The sequence below is a fragment of the Phoca vitulina genome, unplaced genomic scaffold (assembly GCF_004348235.1).
Source record: "Phoca vitulina isolate PV1807 unplaced genomic scaffold, GSC_HSeal_1.0 scaffold46, whole genome shotgun sequence".
NCBI lineage: Eukaryota > Metazoa > Chordata > Mammalia > Carnivora > Phocidae > Phoca > Phoca vitulina.
The window spans coordinates 9,182,297-9,192,313 of NW_022589749.1; the positions used below are offsets into that span (position 1 = coordinate 9,182,297).

General features: G+C 54.1%; 1 protein-coding gene across 1 annotated transcript; it reads right to left on the bottom strand.

The window, feature by feature from the left end:
* Nucleotides 1–367: 367 nt before the first annotated feature.
* HPD (4-hydroxyphenylpyruvate dioxygenase) lies at nucleotides 368–9,695 on the bottom strand. Its single transcript, XM_032431467.1, has 11 exons — nucleotides 9,600–9,695; nucleotides 8,976–9,018; nucleotides 8,699–8,781; nucleotides 7,669–7,758; nucleotides 6,057–6,160; nucleotides 5,347–5,424; nucleotides 4,671–4,833; nucleotides 4,465–4,536; nucleotides 2,992–3,114; nucleotides 779–895; nucleotides 368–681 (listed from the first exon to the last, which is right to left on the bottom strand). The coding sequence occupies exons 1-11, from the start codon at nucleotides 9,678–9,680 to the stop codon at nucleotides 571–573; spliced, it is 1,065 nt and encodes a 354-aa protein (XP_032287358.1). The 5' UTR covers nucleotides 9,681–9,695; the 3' UTR covers nucleotides 368–570.
* Between the last annotated feature and the right edge of the window lie 322 nt (nucleotides 9,696–10,017).

The window sequence follows — 10,017 nt, forward strand, 5'->3', positions numbered from 1 at the left end:
GGGGCTTTCTCTCCACCGAAATTAGCACCCCTCCCAGTTTTACCTTCACACAATCTCATCATCACCGCTTTATCTTCATAACACTCTGTGAAATGATACTGTCTTCCCCTCTAGCGTGTCAGCCCTCTGCACCCCTTGGTTCCAGAATTCTCCCTGACCGGCGCGGTCCCACTTAGCAAAACGCTTGCACCCGGCGCCTCCCGGGCTTCGGCAGGGCTCCGAAGCAAGAACGCGGACGCCTCCTGCAGTGCTGCGGCCCCGAGCTCCCCCTGCAGGCCGAGGGGCGTCACTGCCCCAGCACGGCGCAAACACCATGACCTCTCACAGGACCCCGGTCCGCTTTATTCCGGAGGGCGGGAGCAGGGAGGGGCCCAACCGAGGGGGGCGTGGTCAGCGCCTGGGTGTAGCGGGCTGGTGGGCGGGGCCTAGAGGGAGTGGCCAGTAAGGGAGGCTTGCAGTTCAGGGTCCGTGGGGTGGGCGTGTTCCAGACCTGAGGGCGTGGCCCACCGTACGCCTGCGGGTGGGCGGGGCCACGGTGGGGCCACGGTGGGGCCGCTGGGCCCTCAGGGCCTACATGCCCGGCAGGGTCCGGGTGTTCTCCAAGTCGGTGAGGTTGCCCCGCAGGTCCTGCTCCTCCTCGAAAGCCTTGAACAGTGAGTTGAAGTTGCCGGCTCCAAAACCCTGGAGCGGGAGAGAGAAGAAGGTGAGCTGCGGGTCTAGAGAAAGCCCACCGTGCTACCCTGCCTGGCTTCGGGGGCTTGTCGGGAATAGCTCGTACCTGGTGATTGTGGCGCTGGATGACTTCCAGGAAGAGCGTGGGCCGATCCTGCATGGGCTTGGTGAAGATCTGCAAGAGGTAGCCTTTCTCGTCGTAGTCTACCAGGATTTTCAGCTCCTAGGTAGGAGACAGGAGGCTGGGTTAGAGGGGCGGCTGGCCCACACTCCAATCGGGCACGGTGGAGTCTTTAGAAAGCCCGTCAGATTGGGACGCCTGGGTGGCTCAGTCGGTTAGAAAGCCCGTCAGAGCTCCTGCACCCGAAAGTCAAGAAAAGATCCCATTCTCCCCCAGTTCCAGACACCTCCAAATAGATCCCTAAATTCTCCTGTTACCACCTGCCCGCCACAGTCCGTGTGTAAGCCACCGTCAAGGCTGTCCTGGATCACCCACCCCAGTGGTCTCTGCACAGGTCCCACTGCTTCCCTCTTGCCTCTTTACAATCTATCCTCCCCACAGACACCCCAAGGGATCTTTTAAAAATCAGATCATGTCGTTCCCCTGTTTACAGTCCTCCAGTGGAAATCAGAACCCTCCAATGTTACTGGTGGAATGTAAAATGCTTGCAGCCCCGGCAGAAAACTGGCGATTCCTCAAAAGGTTAAACATAGGGTTACCTATAACCTGGCAGTTCCACTCCTAGGTATAATCCCAAGAGAATTAAAAACATAGGTCCACACAAAAACTTGTATACGAATGATTACAGCAGCATTACTCACAGTAATAGCCAAAAAGCGGAAACAACCCAATGTCCATCAACTGATGAATAGATAAGAAAAATGTGATATACCCACACAATGGGCTATGATTCAGCCACAAAGAGGAAGGAAGCACTGACACCTGCTACAACCTGGATGCATCTTGCAAACATGATGCTCCGTGAGAGAAGCCAGACACAAAAGATCCCATAGTGCATGATTCCATTTATATGACAAGTTCAGAATAGGCAAATCTATAGAAACAGAAGACAGATGAATGCTTGCCTAGGACTGCAGGGAGCGGGGCGGGGGGGGCGGGTAATGGAGGGACTGGGAGGTGATGAAGGGTGTGAAGTTTCAGGTGATTAAAATGTTCTAAAATTGATTTTGATGATAGCTGCACAGCATAACGAATAGCTAAAAACCACTGCATGGTGCACTTTATTTTTTAAAGTTTTTAAAAAAGATTTTATTTATTTGAGAGAGAGAGAAGGAGTGGGGGGAGGGGCAGAGGGAGAGGGAGAAGTAGACTCCTTGCTGAGCAGGGAGCCCCACTGAGCAGCTGAGCTGGGAGCCCGACCTGGGGCTTGATCCCATCCCGGGACCCCAGGATCATGACCGGAGCTGAAGGCAGACGTTCAACTGACTGAACCACCCAGGTGCCCTGAATTTAAAAGAGTGCTTTAGGGGTGCATTGGTGTCTCAGTAGTTAAGCGTCTGCCTTCGGCTCAGGTCATGGTCCCGGGGTCCTGGGATCGAGCCCCACATCGGGCTCCCTGCTCAGTGGGAAGCCTGCTTCTCCCTCTCCCACTCCCCCTGCTTGTGTTCCCTCTCTCGCTGTGTGTGTGTGTGTCTCTCTCTGCCAAAAAAAAAAAAAAACTTTAGAAGAGTGCCTTATATGTTATGTGACTTTTATATCAATAAAGCTGTTAAAAACAAAAACAAAACACCACCAAACCAAAACAAAATCCTCCAGTGGTGTCTGGCCACAGAAGAACAAAATCCAAACTCCTAAAGAGGCTATAAGAGGAATCAGCCCCTGCCTACCTCAGTGACCTAGGCCAGTCCTCAAATACTTCCTTTCATCCATTCTTGCCTTCTTTCTGTTCCTCAGACACTTGGAGCTTGCTCCTAACTCACCAGGACTGTCCTTCCCCTAGCTTCACACAGCCATCTCCCGCTGATTGTTTAGAGTTCACTGAAAAGTCAACTCCTCAGAGAGGCCCTCCCAGATCACCTCTGGTGAAGTAGCCCCAGGTCACTCTCCGTCGTAGGCTGTTTTAACTTTCTGCACAGCATCAATTCTCCGATGGTGTTTGTGTTATTATTTATTTATTTGCCTGTCATCTATCTCCCCACCAGACTGCAAGTCCCATGATCGTGGGGACCTGGTCTGGTTTTCCTTCTGTGTCCCAATGCCTAATTCAGGGTAGATGCATAGACAGTGTTTGTGAGGCGAGATGGAACTCAGGGCTCATTGTCCCCAGCTCAAACTCAAGGATCCTGCACTAGCCTCACCTCCAGGGTATCAATACTCTCCTTCACTCGGATCTTGGCCGACTTGAGCTTCTCCCGAAGTTGTTTGTAGTACGTTGGTGGAACAGCCAAGAACTCCATGCCTCTCTCTCTCAAGTGGCGAATCTGTCTCAAGGAAGGGTCAAGGTCAGTCTCCTCCTCTCTCCATGCTCAACACCCCTAGCCAGGAGGAGGCAGAGTCCCTATCCTAGTTTCCCCTGCCTGCCAGTCCCCTTGTGGGCCCGGTTAGAAGAACAGCCATCGCTCACGTTTACTGAATTCTCATCATGTGCCTGCCTCCCAAGCACTTTCCGTGTATTGCCTCATTATGTCCATGCAGTCACTTTTTGAGGTATCTGGACAATTATTATCCCCATTTCATAGCTGGGGAAACTGAGGCATCAAGAGATTAAATATCTATTCTCAACATTGTAGCCAGAGTGATTTTATTTAAAAACACAAGTCAAATCACCCCACTCCTCTGCTTACCCCACAGTGGTGTCTTGTCTCAGAGTCACATTCAAAGCCCTTACCATCTGTCCTCACTCCCACCTTCTGACCTCACCTCCTACCCCCTCGTCCTTGCTCATTCTGTTCCAGCCACGCTGATCTCCTTGCTGTGCCTCCAGCCTTCCTCTGCCCTGCCTGTCACTTCTGCTCGGGGCATGTTTCCCAGTTGTCCACATGCTTCCCTCCTTCCAACTCTGTGTTCTCAGATGTCTCCTTCTCAATGTGGCCTTTCGTGACCGCCCTGTTTAAACGTGCAATGTCCTTCATCCTCCCTCTCCCATTGCCCTGCTTGGTTTCCCTCCAGAGCGCTCACACCATCTAGCACATGTATCTTCCTTGTTTTGTTTTCTGCCTTCACTAAAGCAGAGACTATTGTTTTGTCAGCTCATGTATCCCAAGTACCTAAAAGGGTGCCCAATATGCATAGTAGGTGCCCAGTACACATCTACTGAGTGGGTGAATGAATGGGTGAAATTGCCAAGGTCATGCAGTGAATTCTTGGTTAGGCCAGGATGGAAAGGGACAGTCAGGCTCGTGTCCACTTTGATATACTGCTGCCTTAGGAATAGGCCGGTTCCACAGAGTCTGCGCATTTAACTTGGCTCAAAGGACCTAGTCAATCTTGTAGCCTAATATCCTCATTTTCAAGGTGAGGCAGCTGAAGCCCAGAGAGGGGGCTGAATCCCCCAGGGGACACACAGCAAGTCACTTGCAGAACTAGGACTAGAATCCAGGCTTCCTCTTTTACTCTGGCACCTGCTACTTTTAAAGCCAGCAGGGAAAGGGAACTCTCTGGGGTGGGAATGTGCCTGCACTTGAGTGGCAGGAACCAGTAAGAGAGCCCAGTCAGCCATCTGGGCTGGCCAAGGGGGCCGAGGATTGCCACTACCCGCCCCCCACTCCCTCCTCCATTTTGGCTCTGGAGCTAGATGAAAGGTGAATTAGGACCAGGAATGAGCTTCTCACCGCTGTGATGATGTCTTGGGTCTTGAGAGCAATGTGCTGGACCCCAGCGCCCCCGTTATAGTCCACATATTCCTGGGGGAGGGAAACAAGGCAAACACGGTCATTGGCTCCTGTCACCCATATTCCTGCCTCCTCAGGAGCCTTCAAAGCTCTTCCCTGCTTTCTTCTTCCCCAGCCAGGCCCCCGGAGTCCAGGGGAGGCCCCACCTGGATCTGAGATTTCTTCTTCCCTGGTGCTGGCTCATTAATGGGCATCTTGATGGACTCCTCAAAATTGGCCACCACGATGGAGCGCAGAGAGCTGTATTCTGTGTGCACCTGTGTGTCATCCACGGACCAGAACCGGTGGAACTGCAGATTCTTCAGGTACCTGTGGAGTGGCCATAAGGACACGTTGGCTCTGTGTGCCTGCCAGGGACTGGCTCCTTGCCCCTACTTCCACCTTCCAGAATTTGGCCCCTGAGCAGCCTCCAGAAAGGAACCACCATTCACCTCATACCCACTGAACACCTGTACCTTGATTCTGACAATTTTCCTTCGGGTGGACGTGAAGTGTCTTGTAACAAGATCTGTGTGGTATGGCAAGGGTCCGACCAAGAGAAGTGCCCTTTGAGAAGGGCACTTGCTTCTCATTTGCACAAGGGCGCTGTTTGGGGTAGCGACAGACTTCCTCCAGGTCTCCCTGGACTGTGACGCCCTCAGAGGGAGGACCCGTGGGTCCCTTTGAGCCTTAAAGGCTCTGATCCTCAGGGAACAGATGACTCAGGGTCATCAAGTTAAGCTCCCTCGCCCTTCTGCTCCATTTCCCAGTCCAGTGTCTCGAGAAGAGAACTGGGGAGCGGACCTGTCTCCTTTGCAGTGAGGGGTTGGGCCAGGGACTCACCACTCAGAGGCAGACACCATCTCTTGATCAGGCTGGTTTCCCACAATGTGGTCGATCATCTCGAGACTGCAGCTAGGCCTTTCGGGGGAGGAAGCCGTCAGGAGGTGAGGAGAGGGCTACTTCCTAAACCTCCCCCTCCCCACAGTAGCCGCTCACTGTGACATAGCATGTTCTAGAGCCACCTTACTGGTGTCGACTTGCACGCTATTACTAGTCCCATTTTACAGATGGGGAACTGAGGCAGAGAGGAATAAAGTAAATATGGAGATTAAATAGCTAGAAAATGACACAGCCATAGGGCGCCTGCGGGGCTCAGTCGGTTAAGCGTCTGCCTTCGGGTCAGGTCATGATCTCAGTGTCCTGGGATTGGGCCCCTCGTTGGGCTCCCTGCTCAGCGGGGAGTCTGCTTCTCCCCCTCCCTCTGCCCCTCCCTCTGGCTCATGCTCTCTCTCTCTGTCTCTCAAATAAATAAAATCTTTAAAAAAAAATGACAGAGCCGGGGTTTGAGCCCAGGCAGTTGGTTCCAGAGCCTAGGTGCTTAACCTCTGTGTTGCCTCTTCAAGCCACCCCTTAGTGACCCTCAGGAGTCCCCCAGCAGCCTCCCAGATGCTCTGCCCCTCAGAGAAGCCCAGTCTGCATGGAGGATCAGGGCATTGCTTTCCACCACCCTCAGGACTTTCTATACCCCCCCAAGCCCGAGGGGCACTCACAGCTTGGAAAGTAGGGGGTCCACAGATGCTGGGGTCTCGAATCCAGGCAAGAACCGGCCGCTATAGTTCATCTTTTCCACCAGGGTGTGTGTGGTGTCCCCATACTATGGGTAGAAAACAACCAGGCTTGGCCCCTGTGGTCCCATCCCCGCCAAGACTGGGCCACATCTCCCGGTGCCCACACGGTTCCACCCCGGGTCTGACCCTAACTCTGTCTGTGATCTTGGGCAAGTCACTTCCCCTCTCTGAAATGAATTGCAGTCTGTCATTTGTTTGGGACTTTCTTTGACCGTCTGCCTGCCCCATGGGACCAGAATCTCTGTGAGGGCAGGGACACTGTTTTGCTCATCATGGGATCCTCAGCATCTAGGACAGTGCCTGGCTCATTGTAGGTGCTCAGTACAAATGTATTGACTAAGTGAGAATGATGAGGGCATTGGCTCAAATTATATCAAAGGGTTCTGGGGCGCCTGGCCGGCTCCACCGGTGGAGTGTGAGACTCTTAATCTCGGCGTTGTGAGTTCAAGCCCCACGTTGGGTGTAGACATTACTTAATAATAAAATCTTAAGGGGGCGCTTGGGTGGCTCAGTTGGTTAAGGAACTGGCTCTTGATTTCGGTTCAGGTCATGATCTCAGGGTCGTGGGATCAAGCCCCGTGTTGGGTTCCCTGCTCAGCACAGAGTCTGCTGGAGATTCTCTCTCTGCCTCTCCCCACTCTCAATAAATAAATAAATAAAATCTTTAAAAAATAAAATAAGATCTTATTTATTTATTTTTAAAGATTTTATTTATTTACTTGACAGAGAGAGACACAGCGAGAGAGGGAACACAAGCAGGGAGAGTGGGGGAGGGAGAAGCAGGCTCCCCGCGGAGCAGAGAGCCCAATGGGGCTCGATCCCAGGACCCTGGGATCATGACCTGAGCCGAAGGCAGACGCTTAACGACTGAGCCACCCAGGCGCCCCAAGATCTTTTTTAAAAAAAGGTTGTTTTTTTTTTTTCGATCATGTTAACAATCTTTAAGTTGTATTTAACCTTGAGGAGGTGGGACCTGTGGTCATCTCTGTATGACAGTAACACAGACTTGGGAACCTTTGCTGCGTGTCTGTGATGTACCAGGTACCGTTGTTCTAAACGCTGTGCAGGAATGATCTCACTTGAGCCTTGCAATGACCCTGGATGGGGTTATAGTTGAAGAAACGGTTAAGTAGCATTCCCAGGCCACACAGATGGTCCAGCTGCAGTCCTTGCTCATTTAAACAGAGTCCCAGAGAGGTGGAGTGCTTTGCCCAAAGTCTTCCCCAGACCCCACTCGCCCCCTTCTTCAAAGCCCTTGTCCTCAGTTTACATCCCTGTGCTGTCATTGCCACCTGCCCCCCACACTCTCCCCGTGCACAGGGGAGGAAGGGAAGCATCAGGGGGGGACTGGTAGCTCCCATCAGCCTCTGCACACTGGCCAAGCATTACAGGCAGTGAGACTTAGAGGAGAATGTCTGCTTCAAGGCACCAGGGTGGGATGGCATGAGGGAGTGGGGGTGGGGATGGGGGTGGGGATCCTGGCATCTCAGGGGAGCTGACAGCAGGAGGGGTGGGGGCACCGAAGCGAACTCACCGTCTGCAACACGGCCAATTTCACCTTCCCAAACTTATCTTGCTCTATCCAGGGCTCCCGCACGATTTTGGCGCCCTGTTCCCGGGCTTTCTGCAGAGAAGATGGGTCAGGGAGGCAGTAAGTGCTGGACCCTCCCGGAGCCCTGGCTGGCTGCCCCGTGGTCCTGCCTCGTCCTGCCACAGGCTCATCCTGCTTTCCCAGACCCAGGCAGGAACGACAGCCAGCTTCAGCTGTTGCCCCTGACACCCGTGCCTTGTGCCTGTTTGGCAGATAGGGAAACTGAGGCCCAGGCCCAGAGTTGGAGCTATGAGAGACAAACCAGGTGGGGGTGGGGGTGTGTCCCACCTCTGCTAACTCACTCTGGCCCTTCCCCCTCTCCAGTCCTCAACTTCCCCATCTGTAAACCAGGCGGTGGGATAGAAGACCCCTCCCATTGACTGAACACCTGCTGTGCATCAGACCCTCTGCGGGGTGCCTTCCATGCACGGCTCATGCCTTTATGTAGCGAAACCTTACTGCATGGCTATGCTTATCACATGTCAGGTGTTGGTGAAGGTATTTACCAAACTCCTTCTTCCTCACAGCAACATTACAGGAAAGGTACTGTTCTTGTCTCCGTTCTATAGGTGATGAGATCTATAGGCACAGAGAAGTTAAGTCACTTGCCCAAAGTCTCACAGATAATAAGATTCAGACCTGGGCAGTGGGCCTCTGGCTTCTATGCTCTGAACCTCTAAGCTGCTTCTTGAATATGGTGTTTGGTTCAGAGTCGTGCTCAAGAAGTGGTAATTATGGTCTCAGGTCCTCTGTGTCCACCTCAGTGAGGTAGTTGCTGTGGTTGTCCCTGTTTTCCAGATGTGGAAACTGAGGCTCAGTGAGAGGGCATGCAGCTAGCAAGGGCCGGGGCATCCCTGGAACTCGGGTGTGCATCACACCAGTGTCTGGGCTCGTCACTCCAACATGGCGGGTCCTCCAGCCCTGACCGCAGGGTCCCCGTGGCAGGCAGAGGGCAGCCCCGGTGTGGGCTCACCTGCACGATGTAGTCACAGTCTTCCACCTCAAAAGCGATGTCTTTCACTCCGTCACCGTGTTTTACCAGGTGGTCGCCCATCTCTGTGGCCGGTAGGGGAGGTCATGGTGCTGGAATCATGGCTCCCTCACCTCTCTGTCAGCCTCTGGGCTCCATCTTCTTCTAGGCTGGGGAACCCTCGCTGAACCAGACCCACTCCCTTGTCCCTGAGCCCAACCACAACCCACAATAGCATGTCTTCACTTCCTGGCACCCTGAACCCCCTGGGCCTCCTCACCTTTGTTCCAGGGGTTGAGGGCGGAGGAGAAGACAAACACAATCTAAGGCAGAGAGGAGAGAGGAGGTGTAGCTGGTGGCTCAGGCCAGCATGTGGAGGTGCACCCCCATCCCCTCCTCCCCACCCACCTGTGAGACACCCCAGTGGGGCATTCGGATCAGATCGCCCCTCCCAGCCAGGAAGGACTCCTTGACCCTGGGTTCCAGCCCCTTCTCTGCCTCAGCTTCCCCTCTGAGATGAGCTGTTGCTCAGGCCCCCCCATGGGAGAGAGCCCCAGGATTCCCAGGGATCAGGGCACTAGTCAGACTTTCAGCTTTGATGTCTAAGGCCTCTGTCAACTTCTCCCAAACATCTGTGAGGCCAGAGTTGGGCGAGGCCGAGAAGGAGATGAGACTGAGGTCCCTGTGGTCTGTTGTACGAAGGGGCCAAAGGAGGTGCTGGTGGCGGCTCTCAGTTCATGCTCCCTTATCCTCGCCAGACATCCTGGGAGAGAATCGGGTGGGCCTGGGGCAAGGGCCTCCTGGTCTGCTTCACCCACAAGCACCAGAGCCCTTAGGAGGCTCAGAGACCAGCAGGGGCAGAGAGGCTGGCCTGGGTGAGTGGGGTCCTGGGGTGGGGACTTACCTTGCCTTGCTTGATCACATGGCTGACTACCTCCCGGGAACCCGTCTCCAGGCCTTTGTAGGCTAGTGGTTCAAAGCCCATCTTGTTGCAGTAGAATGACGCAGCCTGAATCACAGAGTTGCCACCGGGTTCCTGAGGGCCAGCCTGGGGGACGCCCCCCCGGCTGAAGCCTCCAGTCCCCGTTGGCATGGCTGCCCTGTTGCCCCAGGGACAGAGTCCGTCCTGGGAAGAAAGGCGGCTCCCTGGCCCATTCCGACATCAGATAGGTTTCCTGCTGGGGTCCGAGGCCCTGATTGTGTAATTAGGATCTAAAGAGCGTCTGTATTTCTGGGATGGTCCCAATGCTGGCTCTGATCCTCCCCACACAGCGGCCAATCACAGGCCCAGCCAGGGAACCACCCTTGTCCAGGAGGCCCTC

Excerpts from the sequence above, each read along its gene's own strand:
- HPD (XM_032431467.1), bottom strand. The coding sequence starts at position 9,680 with ATGGGCTTTGAACCACTAGCCTACAAAGGCCTGGAGACGGGTTCCCGG. Across the intron at positions 4,834-5,346 it reads ATGGTGTCTGCCTCTGAGTG|GTACCTGAAGAATCTGCAGT; the intron begins GTGAGTCCCTGG and ends GCCACTCCACAG. Across the intron at positions 4,537-4,670 it reads AGAAGAAATCTCAGATCCAG|GAATATGTGGACTATAACGG; the intron begins GTGGGGCCTCCC and ends TCCCTCCCCCAG.